Here is a 22,163-nt window from a genome sequence, read left to right on the forward strand (position 1 = left end):
AGAAACTTTCAATCAGACTCAAAATCCTCACCGGCCGCCCAATGGTGCTTTTGTGCAGTGACATGAAAGGGTCTGGGGGCTTCGGGAAGGGCCCGTGGGGGAGGGCGTGACTGGCCTTGAGTAATGAGCCTGGCCCCTCGGCCCCTCTGTCTCCCCTGACAGGCGTCCATGTCCTGAGCTGCAGGAACAATCCCCTGATTATCCCTGTGGTCCATGACCTCAGCCAGCCCTTCTACCACAGCCAGGCGGTACGTGTGAGCTTCAGTTCGCCCCTGGTCGCCATCTCGGGGGTGGCCCTCCGCTCCTTCGACAACTTTGACCCCGTCACCCTGAGCAGCTGCCAGAGAGGGGAGACCTACAGCCCCGCCGAGCAGAGGTAAGGGACCCTGGGCCGGTGGCAGCCCTGTGGAGACAGTGCGATTCGGAAGCTGGGTGGCCATTTGTGTCGCGCTAAAAAGCCTGTGTGTTTCTCCCTTCTCTGTCCTCCAGCCTCTGGCAGGCTCTGCCTTTGGGCTCGAGCGGCCCATAAAACTCTGAATTCCTGGGGCTACTGAGGGAAGCAGGGATGCGTGGTGGAAAGAGAACCTTCCTTGCCTGGCTTGCAGCCGCAGAGTTGACAAGAGCTTGCAGGAGGATCCTGGAAACATCCGTTTCCTTCTCTGGGCCTCAGTGTGCACATCTGAGCAAAGAGAGGACAGGTGGATTAGCGCTCTCTCAGCTCTGAAATACTGGAACACTCTGCTTCCCAGGTGGCACCGGCAGGAGGCACACCTGTGCTCATTTGAGCAGGTGGAGTGAGACTGGTCTTTGCTTTATCCCAGTTCACTGTGTATTTAAGTGATGGGTGAAATCTCTATGTCTTCTGCAAGCCTAACCCCTAAGATCCCACAAGTGACTTAGCAGCCTGTCTTTTAACTCCGTAATGTCACTTCCTCAATGCTTTTGATCTGGCATCTGTTAATGCAGTTTGGAGCAAGGGGCTGGTGGGATGGGGAGTTAAGGAGTTTCTTAAGAAGAATACTCTCACTTGGGTTTAAATCTCCAAGGTACCACGTCTTGAATGTGTGTCCTTGGACAAGTCATTTCCCTCTTCTGAGTCTCAGTTTTCTCTTTTGGAAGAAGTGGATAATATCATATTAATGAAGAATATTTCTAACCATTTTTTGATATGATGGGGGTGCTTCTCTGCACAGAATTCTGTGTAAACCTCTTATAGTTAGAGCTGGGAGAAGCCTCAGAGGTCATGTACACATGCATCCAGCATGCCCAAGCTCCTGTGTTACCACCCAGGATGGCAGGGCCCAGAGAGGGAAAGAGCCGGTCCAGAGCTGCACAGCATCTCTTGAGTTTGTTTAATAGGATCCAGAGGGAGAAAGGAGGGGTTGTTGTTTCCTTAGTCCCCCCCCCAACCCAGAGGGAGGCCCTCTGCAAGCCAACGCAGCCCTGCCCTGTACACCTGGGGGCAAGGAGAGGAGAGCAGGAGGACACCAGTCTTTCCCACACCCCTGCTACCACAGAGGACACAAAAGGTGGTTGCAAAATCCACATTGTTTAGCACCCACTGTCTCTAGCTTCTGTTGTGCAAAGTCTGTCGCAATCATCTGGAGGCAAGAGCTCCTTAAATATCACGTTGTCACGTTTCACTCCAAGAGGACTCTTTTGTCCCTTGCTCTCCAGACTCTATAAAAATAAGTTAATTTTCAGAGCCCAGGGAAACAATGTCAATGGAAATCCCTCAGCCCTTTTCCCTTCCCTCAGCGCTTCCCCATCCCTAACCAGCCATCCTGCCCATCCACAAGTTGACCGAGGCCAGCAGTGCCTTCTCTGAATTCTTAATGAACAGTTCCTGTGCCCTAAGTAAACAGTAAGAAGGGCTTAGCTTCTGAAACAAATCGATCGATCAGTATTTGCTGAGTTCTTTGACTGATTATAGGAGGAACACTGAGCTAGGGCAAAGTGTTGCCCTGTCTCTGCCCCACTGCGTGACAGTAATCAGTCATTCCACCTCTCTCAGCCTCAGTCCCTCCATCTGTAAAATGATGATCATGAGTTGCATGTTCTCTCTGTGCGCCACCCCTCCGCCCCCCAGTTCTAACAGTCTGTGATTCCCAAGAGCTAGGGAAGGTAGGTAGGAGCATTATCTTGCTTCATCATCACACCTGTCTGGGAGATATGGCTCAGAGAAACAGAGTGAGTGAGTCACTGACATCCAGGCAGTAAGAGGCAAAATTCTGCTTCGCCTGTGCCTGAAAGCCATGCTCTGCCCACTGGAGCAAGGCACAGGTAGCAGAGAAGAATGTTCACGACTGGTCACGTGTGAGCATTTACTCAGTGAGCCTCTGAGTGAAGGGATGGAGATGCAGCCCTGGGGTCTTTGGCTGGCTTGCCCCCGAGCTTGGACCAGGCTGGGACAGGCTGAGACCTGAGGGCTGAGGCTGCAGGGCTGCAGGACCTTCCTCTGAATGCCCCGGTGGGAGGGAGAGGGGACAGCTGCTAGCTGTTCATGGCAGCTGAAGAGGCACTTACCAAAGCAGGCAGGACTCTGCAAAGGTGCAAACGCATGGAAACAAACAAACAAGGAGGAAAGGAAAGAAAAATAAGCAACCACTGTAAAAAGCTGTGGGATATTTGTCTTCATTCTCAAAACCCCAAGGTAAATAGCATCACTTTTTATAGCACAAATTTCAGCTGGTTGTAGTAGAAACATCCCACTCTCAGCTGCTTCCTAAGGTAGTGAAAGGGACTGTGTCTCTCCTCCCCTCCCACCCATCCCCTCCTCTCCTCCCTCCACCTCTCCCTCTCTTCCACCCTCCCCACCTCCCAGCCCCTCCAGCTTCCCCTTCCCCTCTTTCCTTGGTTGCCTCCTCCTTTTCTTTTTCTTATCCTGAGAGCAGTGTGATATCTACTGGGCTGCTGGATTCAAGTGAAGGTTCTGCCCTCAATTTGTTGGGTGACTTCAAGCAACTCACTCTAGCAAAATCAATTCAGGTGGCGTGTTTTGACCTAGGTTCAAGGGTCCCCAGTCGCTCTGAGGTACTTGATATAAATTCAGAGACCCAAGAAAATAGGATCAGGTTTCACATGAGAGTTTCACTTGTGGAACTCTAGCCAAATCTCAGCTCCACACCGAGTTGGGGAAAGAAGAAAAGGTGGGGGCTGTAGGGGGTGGGGCTTCTTCAATGAGAAAAGCTACAGTCATGATATTGAGACTCCAGCGTGTGTCTTTCTCTCACGTGCACACGTGTGCATGCAAGCACATCACATCCATACATCCTTGTAGTTCTAAACAGAAATTGAACAGTTTATTATAAAATTCAATGAGCCATGTGTTTAGATAGTTAACTTCCATCCCTCCTCCCTTCCTTCCTTCTTCTTTCTTTTCTTATTTCCTTTCTTCCTCCTGCCCTTTTTATTTTTCACATTCTCTTTCTTCCTCTACCTCAAACTCTTCCTGGTTTCTACATACGAGACTACCTAGAGAGAGGCAGTTCTGATAGAGAGCTCACTTTTAGAAGGCCAACTTGGAGGGGAAATAAATTTTTCACATGGCTAGATTAAATCTTTGCAGCTGGGGTGGAGCTAGACGGTGTTTGCCAGGGGCACTCACGGCCAGGGTGGAAGGCGTGGTTTGCAAAAGGTACTCACAAACTGGAGCCAAGTGCTCCTAGACTCTGCATACCCATAACACCCCACGTGTGGATTATCCCATTAGATGACTATATAGGAATTTGTTTATAGGATTTGGAACCCAGAATGAAGCTGCTTATGGCCAGAGACCACAGATTGCTCAGATTGCTGCCCACAACCTCATCCAACCTCCCCAACCCACAAAGGCATCAGTGCCTCTCAGCACATGGGTTGGAAATCACTAGTCTGTGTGTTACACCTGCAAATAGAACTGCTGTGCCTAAATGTATATGCATCTTTGACTATACTGGATACTATTTGACTCTTCTCCAAAACACTTTGCGACTCACACTCCCATCAGTGATGTACCAGTGTTCCTTTGCTCCATGTCCTTGTCAATACTTGGGATTATCAAAGCCTACTTTTTCCCAGTTCAAGGGGCTTTGAAATTATGTATCTCTGCTGTTTTGTCCTCATAGAACCTTGACACCTGAAAGGTGGGAGGACTCTCAAGGACTGCCTGGTTCCACACCCTCACTTGGGGATGGGAAGTCTAAGGTCCAGGCAAGGAAAGTGAGCTGCCTGCAGTCAACCAACAAATTGAGGGCAGGACCCACACTTGCATCTAGCTCTCGGGAGTCTGGTCCTCTTTCCTCTTCGTCAAAGGTTCCAAGGCTGTCCCATAGGCCAGATTAAGCCACAGGCAATTTCTGTTTGTTTGGTCCTCATTAATATCTTCTTTAATTAGTTGCCAATATTTGAATATCAGGAGAGTTCATATTAAAAACCAGAATTCTTCTTGGAACTCTTTAAAGAAATCAGAAGATTTGAAAACATCAGGCCCTGTGTCCCACTAGGCCACCTTGGACTGGGGCACGAGTCCTGCTGCTGCTTTGGCTGGGCACGTGCCCTCCCTCTGGGCACACCCCACTCAGCTCACCGTGACATCGAGGATATCTGCCTGGACCCTGAAGTCCACTGAGTTTGCATCCCCTAATCCTCCCAGTCCTACCTCCACACCACCCCACAGCGCTGGCTCCTAGAAACGCAGGGTAGGAGAGCCTTTAGAATCACTTCCCCCAGCAGTCTCGTTTCTGGGCAGAAAAATACGTTTCTATCTTAGTGACTCTCAGTTTTACTTCAAGTGATCCTGCCGAGTTGATGCCAAGAACAGTTTTCCCTTTATTTCTCAGTGTTGAACACCCTGTCTTTTCTGTTGTCCTCATCTGAGCAGCTCAGAATGATTTATAAACAACCTGCCTGTCATTATCTCCATTTCCCCATGGCGTAATTGCAGCTAAGTAGCAGCCGCAGGAGTGAAGCCCTGGGTTAAGGGAAAGATCCAGGAGAGGAGCCCTCACCAGCCCTTTAACTCCTGGCCTCGTCCAGGTTCCGGGACTGCCCAGGTATCCTCTGTTATGAGTGGTTGGAGACAGTGGGGACAGCAGTTCGGGGATTGGCTGTCAGATCACATAAGGTTCTACCCTCATACAGAACCTGAGTCTGTAGGTAAATACATTAAATAAATAAATATAAATATATATGTATGTATGTATGTAAGAAGAAAATAAATATTCTCAAGTATCTGATTAGCTCTGCAGCCAAGGTACTGCCACCTTTGCCTAGTCGTGAGAATTTGATCAATACAATTACCAACGTCTCCTCCCCCATCTATCCAATCAGCCACCTTCCTCCCCTGGGAGAAGTGTCTTAATTTTTTTTCCTCTTCTGTTATTTTTATTGACTGTCCATCACGGGTTATTAAATCGTTCCCTCGTTTTTGTTTTTATGAAGCAGAGCCTTTTCTTTTGTTTTGCTCTTCTTGTTTTGATTTTTGCTTTTGTGTTTCAGAAATGACAGGGCTGTGACAGGGAGTTATTTGGGAGGGTCAATTGGGGTAATGTTTATCGTTTTTGGACAGTGTGTTCACACAATCTTTTCCACCCAACAGGATAGCAAAGAAAAAAGCAGGGACGTAGGGGGCAGACTGGCAGATCTCCACTGGAATTCTGTCCAAGCTGAGTGCCCTTGGGCAAGCAATTTAAAACTCTTAGTCCCAGTTTCCTGTTCTTGAAAATGGGAATAATATCACTACCTCCAGGAGTCACTGTGTGGAATGCAAATAAGGTGACGTAGGTGAAGCCCAGTGGCCAGTGCCTGACACACATTACCTCCCTTATCCCTTTTCTTCCTGTTTTTGAGCCTGCAAGCCAGGTGCAGACAGATGTTCTGAAAAAGCAGGAATGCCTTACTCCCCAAAGAGTGTCCTGGAAGACCTTAGTCCTAAGAAATGCCCATGAAAAAAGTTTATCAGAGTTTGGAAAATAATGCACACCTTAGCCCCTTTTGGAAATCCTCAATATGTATTAGAATTTTCAAGGTTCTGAGAAGTCCCACAATAAAGAAAGCTGATTGGTCTCATTAATCCAGTGCTGCCCATGCTCATCCGACCGTGAAATCTTTTGGTCAGGTGATTCGCATGACCAGGGAATATTTTTTTCAATATCAGAAAGAGATGGAGTCACGAGACCGCCTTTTCATGGGGCGTGATAGTTTCCAAAGTGTTTCTCATACATTGGCCTTTCTATTCTACAAACATGCCAAGCTCCATCCTGTCCTGGACCTTTGAACTGCTCTTCACTCTGCCTGGGACTTGGGGCTCACCAGACTTTTGTGTGGCTGATCCCTCCATTTCATCCAGGTCTTAGTCCTGATGTCCCTTCTTCATGGATCCTTCTATGTGCAGTGTCCTGTCCTCCCCGCTGTCATCCTCTGTAATTTCACCTGTTTTAATGCCTTTACTGCATATAGCACTATTGGGAATGGTCTCATGTATTACTGTTCTTTGGTACATGTCCTCCCTCCTTAAACTCACAGGGTGGCAGCCACCTTATCTGTCCCCTCCCTCACTGTATCCCTGATGTTTAGAACAGTGTGCAGTACTCAGCAGGCCCCCAGTGAAGGTGCGTTGAATAGACGAATGGGTGAATGACATTTCACCCTGCTGACCATCTTGAGGGATGAATCATTTTATTACTTCCACTTTATAGATGAGGAAACTGAGGCTCAGGGTGTTCTATAAATTTCCAAGGTCAAAGAACTGATTGATGCAGAGCTGGGGCTGGAACCCAGATTCCCCTGATTGAGAAGGCTTGTGCTCTTTCCGTTCTAGGAAATGAAGCATTGCAGATTTTCACTTTCCTATGAAGAAGAACTTTACCGTGCACAGAACAATGGGAGAGGGCGCTGTTTTCACCTTACTGCCCCCCAGCTTAGAAGAAAGCCATCTTTCCCTCTGGGTCCTCACACGAGCCCAGTACCTCCTGGGAGTGCGAAGTGAGAATGCCCAAACCCTAAAGCACAGGTTGGGAGCTGGTAGCTTACAGAGTAAATCTATTTAAATTGGAACCATGTGGCTCCTTCCCCGGTGCTTACACAACATGAACAGAGGCATTGTTTGGTGTCAAAGCCCTTGCCTTGACTCCACAGTTACAGCCTCTTCGACGGCTCCACATGGTGCAATTCTGAGACCTCAGGACTAAGAGCAAAGGGCGGAGTATCACAGTGTCTTGGCAAGTGTCACTTAATGCCACTGTCCTGCATTTCGGAAGTGGGTATGCAGAGAGTGCACGGCCCACATCAATGAGGGTCTGAGACCTAAATTAAGTGCTTGCTCTTTTTTGAGTATTTTAAAAAGTAGACTTGTTTGTCTACTTTTGTATGTTTTAGAGGCTTTTAGTTCCTCACCCTCCCCCACTTTATTTCTCACTATATTTTTGAGCAGGAGGTAGAGGAGGCGGATATGTCCTGGTAAAACCCTCAACGGGGTATCCTGAAACTGACACCAAGAAAAAAACAGGAAAGTTCTTCTAAAGCTGTTTTGGCCAAAAGGGCTCCCTGTCTTCTAGGTAAAAACGGGAAAATAAAAGCCTTGAGATTCTGGATTCAAATCTAGCTATCCATGCAGGTGTTGGTGTAGACACAGCCAGAAAGGGAGAAGTGAGAGAAAACTGTCCCCTAGAAACGTCCAGTGTTAAGAATCAACTTCTGTAAAGCACTTAAGAGCTATTGCAAGGCGCTGCCACTGTTTGTTTCTTGCTACTTAGGAAATATTTTGTGTACGAGCTGTTTTTATTGGCAGTGCAGTGCATATCAAGATGAAAAAGGCATTATCTCTGCCCTCAAGGACGTTCTAGTCCAGGAGTGAGGCAAGTTTAACAACAAAGATTTTGGAGTCACACATCTGTATGGGCACTTAAACAAGTAATTTAATCTTGCTGGTCCCCAATTTGTCCAACTGTAAAACGAATAACACTTAGCTCATAGGGTTGTTGTGAGGAAGGAGTGAGCTCATGTATGTAAGCAATCAGTGAACAGTAACTAATGTTACTAAGTGCTTGCGTAACTGTAATATTATATAAAAGGCATGATCATCCAAGCACGGGGATTTTATGTTGTTTCTTTTTGCATTCTTAAGGATTAGCATGCAATCCAGTACGTGGTGGGCACCGAAGATCTGTGTTTTCAATACAACAAGCATAAGGCAACAGCATTAGAGAAAGGAGGGTGGAGTACCTGTGAGGGAGCTCACCTGGGGACACGGAAAAGCTTCCTATAGAGATTTGCATGGAGCTTGGACTTAAAGAATGGGTAGGATTCAGATTGGCACACAGGTAGGGCCAGCTGCAGCAAGATGCAAGGCATGGTCTCTGTGCAACTTCACTAGCAATTCAAAAGTCACATTAAAGTTTATAAAGGACTTCCACATCTATCACCTGAGTTGATTCTGTGGCTCTATGAGGTTGGCTAAATTTGAGAGTACACTGAAGCTCAGAGTGGCGATGCACCTTACCAAAGTCACACAGCTTCTAGGCAATAGAGCATACATGTATTTATAACATCAGCTACCGTTTATTGAGTGCTTAGTATACGCCAGGAATTCTGCCATGTGCTTTTTCTAAACTAACTGATTTGATTCTCACAGTGACCCTTGGAAGTGGGTGCTTTTATAAAATACAAAGAAGCTTTTACTCAACCTGCTGCCTAGCAGATAGGAAACTCAATAGATACTCACTGTGATCACAATGGTCCCCTTTTCACAAATAGAACAGCTGAGGCTCTGCAAGGTTTGAAACTTGATAACATACAATGCTTTCAAGTGGCAAGATTTGAACCCTGGTTTGTGTGTCTTCATAACTTGTGCTCTTAACGATACTTTAACCACTGCCTCCAGGGTCTTCTTTGCCTCCACCGGCACCCTCCCTTTTCTCAGCCTTACTCTCCTGAAGTTTTGGAGACAGAGACTCTTAGCCTTTATCTTCCAGCCGGAGTGCAGTTGTCCTGTGCAAAAACTCCCTCTCCCCCTCTTGTTTCTCTCGTCTCCAGCTGTGTGCACTTCGCATGTGAGGCCACCGACTGCCCGGAGCTGGCTGTGGAGAACGCGTCTCTCAATTGCTCCAGCAGTGACCGCTACCACGGCGCCCAGTGTACCGTGAGCTGCCGAACGGGCTACGTGCTCCAGATACAGAGGGACGATGAGCTGATCAAGAGCCAGGTGTGTACAGGTGCTGAGCTCAGCTCTCCCCTGCTCCAGACCAGAGAAGGCTTACTGGGTGTTGAACACGTTCTCTGCTGAATCCCCAGGACCTAAAATAGTGCTGCCACATAGTAGCTGCTCAATAAACATTTATTGATTAAATGGGTGAAGAAATGAATCAGTCAAGCAACCACTCAATCTGGAATCTCTAAGAGAAGGGTTCATGTGCAGAGTAGGGTTCCATACAACACTTACCAGTGTTTCTATGTAGGTTGCAAGTCTGCAAGACCATAGGCTGAATATTTTAAAATGAATCTCTTAGAGGTGGAGCTCTGCCATCATTGAATGGGCAGCTTTAGGAAGAGGGGAGCCATCTGTCAATGAGGTATTCATTCATTCACTAATTCACTGCAAAGCATCTCTATGCTGTAGGAGGTGCTAAAGAAAAAGAAGTCGTTAAGATAAATCTAGTCCCTTCTTTGAAGGAGCTTAGCGCCCAGTGGGGGAGGGAGAAGTCAAAGAATTAATGAGTGATGACATCACAGTGTGAAAAATACCATAAAAGGAAGTGTGGGGCATTGTAGAAGCACAGGGAGAGTCAAGGACAGTACCCTGGAAGAAGCGACGTAAAAATACAGAACTGGATAAATAGGCAAAGGGGTGTGCATTGAAGGGAAGGAAGAAATATATGCACCAGGCACAGGCAGGAATAGTACTTGGAAGCCCACTGGTGAGAAAAACATGCCACAAGTGGAAATTTTTCCGTTTTCTAAACTCACCCAGGTGACGAGGCTGGAGGGACAAGCTGAGTCCCCCAGGGTAGGGGCCCTGTCAGCTTAGTCAGGACACATGGGGTTTATCTTTAGGGCAGCAGGGAGCTGTTGATGGAAGAGACATTGCCAGATCAGAGCTGGCAAAGGCTCTCCTGGCTGCCACGTGGGTGTGGCTTGGAGTCCAGCTGTGAGACCGGAAGCAGGGAGACCCCTCAGGATGTCATCGGGGGAGCTCATGGAAGGTGGATGTGTCCTGCATGAGACTGGTGGTCGTCGGTGGTTTGGAGCAGAATGTTGCTTCAGCCAGACGTTGCTATGAGGTCTCAGGTGGGGCATAGGGGAGTGGGACCAGTTGGCAGTTGAAGGTCTGTTTAGCCTCAGGACTTGAGGATCCCAGAGCTCTGTTGCTAGATGCAGCTTTCTCCAGGGCCAACCAGTGGACTCGCCTTCACACTGCAAGCACCCAGGGCACGTTCCTTATTGCCAGGAATGCGTAATTGTACAGAACTTCTGCGCTTGCTCATCTTAGACACCTACCTCCATGTGTCAGACGTGGCAGGTCTGAACTCCTATAGAAACAATTAGACTGTTTTGGCAGTGAGGGACCTTGCTCTTAAACATGCATCCCTTTGATGTGTGCTTAAGAGGGGGAACACGTCCTTTGCTTTTAAAATCCCAGATCAACATTTGGCATCCCCAGTGCCCTGGGATTTGGCAGCTTCCTCCTTGAACGGAAGCCTCCGGGCTGCCGATGGCTGTCCTTCCCTTGGCTCTGCAGCCTGGCCTCGCCCTTCCGCCTACACCGCCCTGCCGTCCCCCAGTTTGGTTCAAATCTCTGTCGACTCTTTCATCTTTCCCAGCCTTGCTCCTTCTTCATGCCTTTCTCTCTTGGCTACTGAGCTATCATGTCTCAGAGCAGGGAGTGGCTCTTAGAGCAATGCTTCAGTTCAATCCATCCGTTTTGCCAGTGGGAGACCTCAAGTAAGGAAGGGAACTTGCCTGTGGTCTCATAACATGGAGGACAAACATCCAGGTCTCCTGTATCCCAAGTCAATACCTACTGTGTGCCAAGCACTACACTATGCTCCTGGTAACCTCCTCCAGAGCCCAGGAAAGATACAAAGATCAAGGTCAGGTGCCCTACCATGGCATCATGTTTCAGAGTCTGTTTTGTGAAAGAAGTCATCATGCCCTGTGGGATCTCTGAGTCTCAAGGTTCTCATCAATAAAATGGAAATCGGGGTCTAGGAGACTCTGTAGATAGCAGTTAAGAGCAAAGCCTTTGGGTTAGAGTCCCACTTACCTTCTTTCCAGCTTGGTAACTTGGGGCTGATCATGTCATGTCTCTGAGTCTCAGCTTCTGTGTCTTTAAGTGGGCACTGAAATATCTGATTCAAGCAGTTGTTGGGATCGTTAAAAGTGAGCTAAACACTAAGCATTGGTCTCCTGGTGCCTGGACAAGACTCTGAACTGTCACCTGGGTGAGGAGGGTATTTCTCCACCTCTGGGGCTCAGTCTTCCACTCCTCACTGTGCCTGTCTCTGCCTTTCAGACAGGACCCAGCGTCACAGTGACCTGCGCAGAGGGCAAGTGGAACAAGCAGGTGGCATGTGAGCCAGTGGACTGCGGCATCCCGGACCACCACCATGTCTATGCCGCATCCTTCTCCTGCCCCGAGGGCACGACCTTTGGCAGCACGTGTTCCTTCCAGTGCCGTCACCCTGCACAGCTGAAAGGTATCTGGAGCCCCTTGCTCAAGGGGGGCTTCGAGGGGGGCCCTCAGCTTGCCCCCGCCTTTGTCTGTGAGAAACCTAGAGGCTGCTTCTGGGCTCTCCTGGGTCTCAAACACCAAGGGTTGGATGAGGTTTCATCTGTGCTCCTGATTTCTTTCTACCCATTGTATTTATGCAAACTGCCCTACTATGCAGCCAAGAAAAAAATAAGGTATAGACAAGTATGACAGTGAAACCTCCTCCAAGACCTTGCGAATCTTGCAAAAAAGAAAAAAAAAAAGAGAGAGGAAGGAGGACAGGAAGAAGGAAAGGAGAAAAAGAAAAGAGAGTTACATTTGGGACTGATGCACCTAGTTCGCTGCGTATGATTAGGGCCATGTAAGCCTTAAGAGGTGAAGGTGGTTGTTATTCTCATTTCACAGAGGAGGAAACCAAGCCTCAGAGAGTTTAAAGAACTTGTCCAAGGTCATACTGTTAGTAGTGGGGACCACAATGGGGCCCAGGTCTGTCTTTCTCAAACACTGACTGCTGCTCCTTAGGAATAGCTGGGTGGGCAGAGAGGAGGAGGTGTGGGCAGCAGGCATCTGCCATGCCCCTGAGCTGGGCAGCAGGGCTACCGAGGGGAATAAGAGTGAGCCTGGCATACAGAAGGAGAGAACAACTTTTGGAAATAAGTGGGTGGCTGGCCTGGGTGTCCTGGAATGTCAGGACTGAAAGGTCTCTTAGAGCTCATCAAGAATCACAAAATTATTAGAAATATTGAGAAACAGATGTCCAGCAAGAGAAAGAAAGGAACTTGTACAAAATCACAGAGCAAATAAGCAGCAAGTTCATGACAAAAACGCCTGGTTTCTAGTTGAGTATTGGATTTTGACATTATAGCCTATTTTCAGAAGTGCCAGGACTTCTTTCCTTCACAGAGGAAACATTGCTTCTTTATCAAATACCTAAAATAATACCTCACTTGAGTACAGGACCCCGCTTTTGGGTCCATCATTCTATAGAGTGCGCATGAATGGGCTCTGATGGCTGTGGGGGACCTGGGGGAGGTCTGTGGATTCCTCCAAGTTAGATGTAATATTGTGCATGCCTGAGTTTCAGGCATTTTGATACTTGGAGAGGGTCAATAGTTTTCACCAAGTTTTAAGGAGTTACATGACTCCAAAAGATTAGGAAGCCCGTATGGACTTGAGTCACTTGAAGACAGTGGCTGTGCCTAATCCCTTTCAATGTGGCTGTTCGCAAACCCAGGACCTGGCACACAGTAAGACTGCAGAAGATGTATTGATTACATGGCTGGATGAACTGGTCAAAGAGAGAAACACGCCAAGAAATGCTTCTTCTAAGAAAGGAATGAAATACCCAGCAAGCTCACTAAACTGCTCCCCATAAAAGGCAGAGAGCACTTCTGGGAGGCATCCCTTAGCTCTGCTCATTTTTAACCCAAGAAGATTTGGATAAAAAAAAAAGTTATAGACATTTCATTTGAGCTACTGTGAGGATTTAGATCAGAGGGAGGTGAAGAGACGAGTGGAAATTGCAAACCAACTTTCAGGCCATGCAAGCCCATCCCTTGGCCCCATTCGCCCAGGTGTGGAATGTATTAATAACTCCAGACTAGAAAATCACACCTCTCTCAATCAGAGGCCCCTGGGAAAGGGAGGTGTATAAATTAGCATTGATTATCACAGCCTCATGTGGCTAATAATCATCCTTAATCAGAGCGATGCAGACCCTTCTGCTGCCGACTATGGCTGGGGGGAGGGGGCCCTGCTGTGGCCAGGGTCCTCAGGAGGACCATCATTCTGATAGTTGGTGACCGCACCTTTGCTCTTCCCTTGACAGTACAGGGAAATATCTCTCCAGTCACCACATTGACCTGCTAGGACCAATTTCGTTTCATGCAATGTGGCTGTCAGCGTCATCTGGTGCTCTAATTCCTGTCTGTGGCTTCTGCTTGGATGTACTGGCAGCAAGGGCTGGGTCAAGGTCCTGCGACCTCTCTCTTGAGCTTGATGATGCCACCTCACTTGCTGCCCCTCTCAAGCCAGGGGGCAAAGAGGTGATCAAAACAAAATGGTCCCCTTCTTCTTTTGTTTGCTTCCCTTCCCTCCCTCCCACCCTTTGTTTTTCCTTTCCTCACAGCAATGGTTTAAGCAAAAACAGAGCAATAGCTTTAGAATCAGAAATACCAGGGATCCACCCCTGGCTCTGCCCCTTACCAACCGCTTGATCTTAGGTAAGCAATTTTACATCTATGCATCCCAATGTCCTCATGTGCAAAACAGGCTTATGGGTGCCCGTGTTGCAAGAGGTTAGGTTGAGCATTAAAGAGAGGAAGGGTGTAAAATGCCAGAGCTGGAGAAAGTGCTTAGTAAATATTCATTTTCTCTAAGAGACAACCTCATAAAGAGCTGAGCAGGGGCTGATCTCTCAGGCCCTGACCTCTTTGTCCCGTGGAGTCCTTGGTACTTGGCACTGTGGAGACATGCTCCATCCTCCATGTTCCTCTCTGGACACAGAGCTTGGTGTCTTCAGAAGAGCAGCCCCCAGCCAGGCCCATCAGTGGACCGCGGTCCCTAGAAACTAGTGTAACCTAAGTAGCACCGCAAACCAGCTTGCGTCTTGTATTCCAGGTGACTTTTTTCTTGAATATCCTGGCTATCACTTAAATTCCAACCCTCCTTCAAGATTTATGCAAAATATCCTAAGAATTCACAACCTGGATATCACTTCTGCTGGGATGCTTTACCAAATGGGGTGCTTTACCAAATGAGCACTATAAACACAGTCAGAGTCTACAAAATTGCATGCAGGGAAAAATCCTCTCAAATTCAAAAAAAAGACAACCTCAAAATCAAAATTATAAATGCTTAGTTGAGAGGCTGAAAATGCAATGTTACTTAAAGTCACTCAGTTAACCCCATCTCAACCATGTTGGGGGCATTTAGTGCCCGCATCTAAAGTAAGCATGCCTCCCTCCTACAAAGATCTTTAAAAGTGCTGCTTTTAACTCTTTAGCTCTTGTTGTTGCTTTTTCTATCTCAGCTTTGCCTATTTTAACTCAGATATAAAACTCAGCCTATTCACTAGTTTCTATTAGGTACTCAATCCTGTAGGGCATTTTCTGAGGTCTTAGGCTTTACTGAAGATAGCAGGGGAGCTGGGTGCACGTGGAGAGGAGCCACGTCCCCCAGTACCCAGCATTTAACCCTCTTGCTTGCACAGGTGAAATAGTCTAACTCGTGTCTGCCATTTGTGTCCCCTTGTCCCTGCCTGCTCAGCAAGTGTCCACACTCCAGCCTCCTGTCTTCCTCTTCTTAGGAAGGGTTCTCCATCAATTATTCCTGAAAATGACTGTGTCTTAAAACATTCTCTTTCCTTTGTGTCTAACATTTGGAATGATAAATGGGGCCCTTTGGTACAGAAATCTGGAAGTGAGGAACAGCATTCTGGATAGTGGGGAGGGAGGGGGGATGGTGAAATCTTGTTGTTTGGCTAGTCCTTCACTTCGGAATACACTGTTGCTCTAGATTCCTGACTCTGTGAGATTTTCTCTGAACAGCAGTTCTTCTTCATCCATGCTCATGGGTAAAAGCTCCATAGTGGGGTCAACAGATCGTCTCAATGTCAGGCAGACCTGGCTGAGCCCAACCCTACTTGAGCAACAGCTAGTTAGACACTCACAGGATCTCAGTTTTTTCACCTATAAAATGGGATTAATGATGAATTGGGTTACAAAGAGGATCAAGGAGATGGCTCCAGTAATTCTTTCTCCGTCTGCCCCCTGGACTCAATTACAGACAGCCATTTGTAGAATGCTTTTCAGACATTTAGGAAAAAAAAAAAGGACCATTATAAAATCAAAATGCAATCTGATTCACCCAGGCTGGAGCTATGAGAGTCCTGTTTTACTGAGCAATTGACATCCTTTCTGGGGCTACTAAGCCCCGCTCAGTTTTGATTTTTAACGCCTTGGGATTCTTGGAGGCCATAAATGTGCTTTCGGAACTACAATCAGCAGAAGATCACATGCTTTGCTTGATGCCTTCATTTCTTCCTCAACTTCTTCCAGACTTTCTCCATCCCCAGTGCTGGATGAAGTTCAGTGGACTATTTTTGAGAAAACAACCAGCCTGAAATCCTTTCTGCCTTCATTGTCTGCCCCGCCTGGCCTCTCTTCTTATTTGCACCTCTCGTCCTTCTTAATCTGTCTTCTTTGTCTGTAGCTTCTGTTAAGGTCTGTTCCTTACCTAGAGCAATAAAATCGAATTTCCTCGCAGTCCCTCTCAGACTAGCGTTTGGCTAACACAGCCTCGTGGCTGCCTGCTCGTCCTATTCCAATCTAGCTAGCTGCATTTTTGTGTTCTCCAAGCAATAGAGTGGCCAGTATCCTGTCACACCCTGACATGTTAGAGCTGGATAAGAACTCAGAGATGGTTTTGGTTTGAGGCCAAACAGGTTAGGTGACTTGCTCAAGGTCCCGGATAAATTCATAATTCGTTATGCATGTAACAAACAGATATTAAGGACCTGCTATGTGCCTGACAGTAGGCGAAGCCCTGAGAATAAAGAACGAACGAGATGCAGCCCCTGCCTTATATCCAGGCACTGCCAGCACCATGTGACAAGTGCTAAAAAAAAAAAAAAAAAACAGACTGAAGGTCTGACATTTCCCTCCTTGGGCTCTGTTCTATGTTAATTAAAGGCACTCCCAAAGAGACTTGGTCTTCTGGGCAATCTTTTAAATGAAATAATAAAAATAAGTGCCTCTCTTTTGACATGGCTATGAGTTTACAATTATTGTAATGCTCATTAGATATTGAAATTTCCTTAGCCACATCTGTAGGCAGGCTGAGCAAGATTTATTTTCCTGACTTTACAAGATGAACCAATGAAGGCACAGGGTCCCCAAACTTGTTGGAACCTAATCTGTGATATCGACCTCCTCATCCTCCTACCAGGAGCTCCAGGCTCAGACGTGCCTTCGCTTTATGTCCTGAGTCATGTTCCCCCAGGAAACACGGGTAGGGGAATAGGATGGGAGACATGGAATTGACAAAAGTCAACCAGAGACTCTTCTAAGGCCAGTTACCACCGTGGGCAACTAGAGCTGAGTCCCTCTGGGGAGCTCTGGGGGTTGTGTAGAACGTGCCTCCAAGTTACTGCAGCTGTGGAAACTGGCGCATGAATACACCAACCCCATCACTGGGGACAAGGACATGAACTCCTCAGCACTTTGAGGCCGGCCTGCGTGTGAGCGGAACATGCATCCACGAGCACAACAGAAAGCCTCAGGCAGAGTTGTCAGTGCAGTAAACATCCTTCAGAGAACAGAGGTCAATGCCAAGAAGATAAGGGAAGGGCACAGAGGGAAGTATCCTACAGTACATTCTTCGAAGCCACATGGTGGGTGCAGGGTAGTGGCTACAGCTGGTGCATGGAGATGCCGATTCTGTACAGTTCAGCGTCCGGACCTCCTGGCGTTTGTCACTGGGGTGGGGGCATATCCATGGTCCTGAATCACAGTTCCTGCTTTATTTAACTGTGGTACACTGCTAACTCCTGTTTACTCTCTCCCAGAGTGTACATTTCTGGTTTACATTTTCTCTTTTGGTTAACATTTGCCATTTTTATGGTATCTTTCCGTAGGAAAACCATGACTTTCCCTTCACAATTCACAATTTGCATAGCTGATATGATGTACTTCTTACGAGTCCCAGGATTTTTTCCACAGATATTTTATCCCTCTTGGGCAGCTTGGAGAAGCATGCTCCCTGCACCTTTTACAGCTCCCCTTCCTACTAAGCTTATGCTGTGCCTGGGCACCCCAGAGCAATCATGCCCCAGTGACAAGGGCAATGCGAAAAGGAATTTGTAGTCCCTGGTGTTCTGGAAGCCTCTTTGCTTCTGTGGAAGCCAAATGAGTCCTTCTTTGCACTTTACTCTCTTTCTCGATGTGAAATGTCTACAGTTGTCAGTGTCACAGTTTATCATGTGGGATCCGCTGTGGGGTTTACAAACATCAAATTGCCTTGTGCTGACCAGACGAGTCACACTGACGGAGGGAAAAAGAAAAAGATGAATAGGGATGGGAGGAGCCTCCATAAAGTTGCAAAGTACTCTCTCCCCTTTCTTCCTTTTCCTGCTTTATTTTTCTTCATAGTACTTGCCACCTTCTAGCACACTAAATAATTCACTTCTTAGTAAATTAGTAAATTATTTTTGGTTAGTGTTATTTTGTTTTGGTCACTGCTTTGCCCTCAACATATAAAAGTCTCTGGCACGTCGTAAACACTAAAGAGATGCTTGTGGAGTGAATGAAGGCTTTGATGCAGCTCACGTGGTCTTTTCTGACCTGCTAATGAGGGTAAAAGGTTAAGGTGGAGGAGAGAGGGAGGAAGTGAGGAAGGAAAGAAGGAAGAAAAGGGGAAGTGGGACAGGGAGGGAGGAAGGGAAGAAGTTAAGAAGCAAACAAGGACACTGACAGCATTTTATGGGCACTTTTCATAAATGTTGTTTCGATTCATCTTCTCAGCATCTTGAAAAGAAGGAGCAATTGTTTCCTTTGTGCAGACAGGAAATTTGAGGTCTGACTCTCCCAGAGTGGATGCTAAGGGCTCTGCTGAGTGTATATAGCCAACTTCCCATTGAAAACAACCATCTCTGTAGTTACACAAAATTGGTTTTGAGCCTCAGTGTTGCCTTTTGCAAACCACAAGAATGTGATCAAGTCACCTCATTCTCTGAGTCTTCGTTCCCAAATGAGCACTGTCATACTAAGTGCACTGTTTGTTGTGACAATAAATGAGGTTGCCTATCAGAAGCTCTTAGTACGTAGTAACTGCTCAGTAAATGTCAGTTCCTTCCCGTCACTTCATGTCTCCAACCTTCAAATCCCTGAGCCTCCCACGTACTTCCAGCACTGGTTGTCAACACCGTTCAGTAATCACTGGGAAGAGGAGAGTTTGGTGGAGAATCACAAGTTTCTTGTCCTCTTCTAACTGTCTTGGGGAGGTTTTGGGCAGGCTGTGCCTCGATAATATATGAGCTGGCAGTGAAAAGCCCAACTCCCGTGTTTCACTTTTATTTGCAACGCTCCCCATCAGGCCAGCTTCCCGATGGCAATCAGCACTTCTGTCGGAGCTGGCACAGGCTGCAGGGGAAGTGCTGCTCTCTCAGCTGCCTTGGCAAAGCTTCGCTGAGCACCGGGGCCTGCACAGAAAATCAGACCTCCTGATAACACGATGCTGTCACTTCCAGGCATGGTGTGTGTGCGGGTAGGGGAGGCAGGACAGGGGGAGTGGCAGCTGGAGGTCACACAGCACACTGATGTTGGAGCCTGCAGCAGGTTCTGATAGGAGCTTATGCTGTCAACTGTTATTAAAGGAAGGCAAGTACCTTCACTTCTGGGCTCAGGTGCCCACCTGGAAAGCAAGGAGGATGGATTCAAGGATCGTGGAGGTGTCTTTTCTGTGCACCCTAAGAGGTGCAGAATCAGAAGTCAGAAGCCTTGGATTTTAATTCACTGCAGATGCAGGGGTAATTCACTCTTCCAGTTTAGGTCTCCTCGTCTTTGCGGCAGCTCTCTTAATCTCCCCAGGCCCCTCGGTTGGAAGTGGAAAGGGGTTGCAATTCCACATGAGGGGTCCCCTGATTCTTCAAGTCCCCTGAAATCCAGGCAGCCTGTGCATCCGCTCAGCTGTCAGAGACTCCTCCCTCTGCTAACCCTGCCTGCCCAACTCCTCCAGGCAACAACAGCCTCCTGGCCTGCATGGAGGACGGGCTGTGGTCCTTCCCGGAGGCCCTGTGTGAGCTCATGTGCCTCGCTCCGCCCCCGGTGCCTAACGCGGACCTCCAGACTGCCCGGTGCCGGGAGAACAAGCACAAGGTGGGCTCCTTCTGCAAGTACAAGTGCAAACCTGGATACCATGTGCCTGGATCCTCGCGAAAGTCGAAGAAGTAAGTGGGGTCGGAAATGCAAACTCACGGGGTCTGGGCAGGAAAAGAGTCGAGTCGGGTCTGGCTGGCTGATTGCAAGGAAGCACCCGCGTCTCCGCTGGCGGCAATGCCAGCCATGCATCCCATTCTGTTCGGTGAGAAGCTAGAAGGACGCTGTTAATACCATCAGGTCTGGGTCAAACAGAACTAGGTTTAAGTTTCATCTTGGCTGCTACCAGCTGTGTGATCTCAGGCAAGTGACTTCACTTCTCTGGTCTTCCATGTTTCAATAATGGAAGTGATGATAACAGCTGCCACAGGGGGTTGCTGTGAAGAATAAATGAGAATGCACCTGTAAAGGGCTTGCAAAGTGCCTGGCGCATAGCAGCGGTTGCATCCATGGCTGGTATTAATAGCCTCATGGTGCCGGCCTCCATCGGAATTCTCTGCAGGAAGGGAGAGACCAGGGGCTGGAGGGGCATGAATTTTATCTCATCCACATGTAGCTGACGGAAAGTCTGACATTTCTGCCTGCTCCTGCTGAAGAAGTTCTGGGGATGACTTTTCCTTAATCCCTACCTAGGCCACCCCCCTCCCAAGAGAACAATTGGGGAATCGAGAACGGGAAACGGAAACGTTTGGGCAGCTGGTGGCGTTTGGGGAGGGCCTGGGTCTGGCCACTTGGTCCTTGAGATGTCTCCTCTTCCATCTCTTCCTTGAAGACGGGCCTTCAAGACCCAGTGTACCCAAGACGGCAGCTGGCAGGAGGGAGCCTGTGTTCCTGTGACCTGTGACCCTCCTCCACCCAAATTCCACGGGCTCTACCAGTGCACGAACGGCTTCCAGTTCAACAGCGAGTGTGGGATCAAGTGCGAGAACAGCGATGCCCAGGTAAGCTTCCTGGACCCTGAGACCAATACTCCGGCCTTTTTCTTCTCTGTTGACCAAAGACCAGCCTATTCCTTAAGAACCACTTTCCCCAGGAGACTGTGTACCTGGGCCCCAAATGTACAAAGGCAATATCACCAATGCAGACGTTAAGAAATTGGGCTTTAATTGTCTTCTTTTATAATCTCTCTGAGCTTCATTTCCCTCCCGACAACACCGTATTTTATTTATTTGTAGATTCTTAGCATTGATTTTTTTTTTTAAGCACTGGAACCCTTACAAAAGAAATCATACGTGAAATCCCAATGTATGAAGTCAATCAAAGTTAAGTTACTCTGATAAGAGTGACTAAGTCTCTTTTGCCAGTTCTCTGCCCCCATCACCGCCCATGTTGGTCCTTGAAGTATTTAAAATCACAAGACTACCACTATTTTTAGACATCAATTGGCTCCTGAAGCATGAAGAGAAAGGGGACCATATTTAGATTAGAAGGAGAGTTTTGAGGACTCTGTAGAAGAAAGAGAGGTCAGAAGGAGCTGGCAGGGTGTGAATTTTATCTCAATCCACGTGTAACTGAGAGAAAGCCCAGCACTTCTGCCTCTGCGGAAGGAGTTCTGTCAATGAGTTTTCCTTAATTCCCACCCCTGCCCCTTGCCACCCAAAAGGAGAGGTCGGGAATCGAGAATAGGAACGGGGAATGAGAGGCCAGCCGGCTCCAACAAAACCTTAAGTCCACAAGGCGCTCCATCGTAATGAAAGCAAACATTTGGAGTTCATAACCCGAGCCCTGTGTTTCTCAGGTGTGCAAGGTTTGTGAACCAGGTGAGGCCAGAGTTCCGTCAGCTGGGCCTCAGCAAGTCTTTGTTGGTCTTCATTATTTAGTATGCGCCTCCAAATCCTAGACACTGCCAGATCTCCAACCTCACCTCCTTTCTCTCCCTCTCCCCACACCCAAGCAGTTACCACGTCCTACCTAGTCTCTCTCCAGAATGTCTCCTAACGCTGTCCTCTTTTGTCCTCAAGGCTGCCACCCTAACTCAGGCCACCCTGGTTTCTTTCGTGGGCCAACACGGCTTCTTCATCGTTTCCGTGCATGTGTGACTTGCCGCTGCTGCATGTTCTCTTTGCAGCCAGAGTGATTTAAGTGATCGTGACAATCCCTTTGCTTAAAGCCCTTCCTGAATCAGAGATTCCCCCACCATATCTCTTAGGAAAAAATCCCAACTCCTTAGGGTGGCCTTCAAGACCGCTGCCCCATCACCAGTAGGACTGATCTCCCCTCTCACCTCTGCGCCCCCTGCCTGAAACAGTCCTCCTCTCACCTTTCCCAGCTGCCTGACTCCTCGTCATCCTTTGCAAGGCAGCCCTGTCACCCCGTCCGTTTCTCAGTGTCCTGAGCACACTGCATTGTAACTGTTCGCTTTCTCCTCACGGTCCCACGCTGGCTGTGAAACCCCTCACTGCGTCTTCCATGGTCCCTGTGCCTTCAGCACTTCGGACAGTGCCAGACACCCAGTAGGTACTCAGGAAATGACAGCTGAACTAAGGCCACCAGGAAGGGCTGCAATGAACATCCAAGCCAATCTCAACCCAAAGAGGTTACTCACCTTCCTCCCCACCCCCCCCCCAGGTGACACTGCTGGCACCAGCTGAGTCAGAATTCGA

The 22,163-nt window shown here is 48.0% G+C and overlaps 1 protein-coding gene across 1 annotated transcript in view; it reads left to right on the plus strand.

Annotated features, from left to right (window-relative positions):
- PAPPA (pappalysin 1) overlaps positions 1-22,163 on the plus strand; it is a 237,473-nt gene that overhangs the window by 177,896 nt on the left and 37,414 nt on the right. The window contains exons 13-17 of the mRNA XM_069474586.1: positions 163-376; positions 9,013-9,181; positions 11,489-11,672; positions 19,421-19,631; positions 20,333-20,501. Coding sequence (XP_069330687.1) covers positions 163-376; positions 9,013-9,181; positions 11,489-11,672; positions 19,421-19,631; positions 20,333-20,501 — 947 coding nt within the window. The remainder of the gene's footprint in view (positions 1-162; positions 377-9,012; positions 9,182-11,488; positions 11,673-19,420; positions 19,632-20,332; positions 20,502-22,163) is intronic.

Source organism: Eulemur rufifrons, chromosome 7, assembly GCF_041146395.1.
Source record: "Eulemur rufifrons isolate Redbay chromosome 7, OSU_ERuf_1, whole genome shotgun sequence".
Classification (NCBI taxonomy): domain Eukaryota; kingdom Metazoa; phylum Chordata; class Mammalia; order Primates; family Lemuridae; genus Eulemur; species Eulemur rufifrons.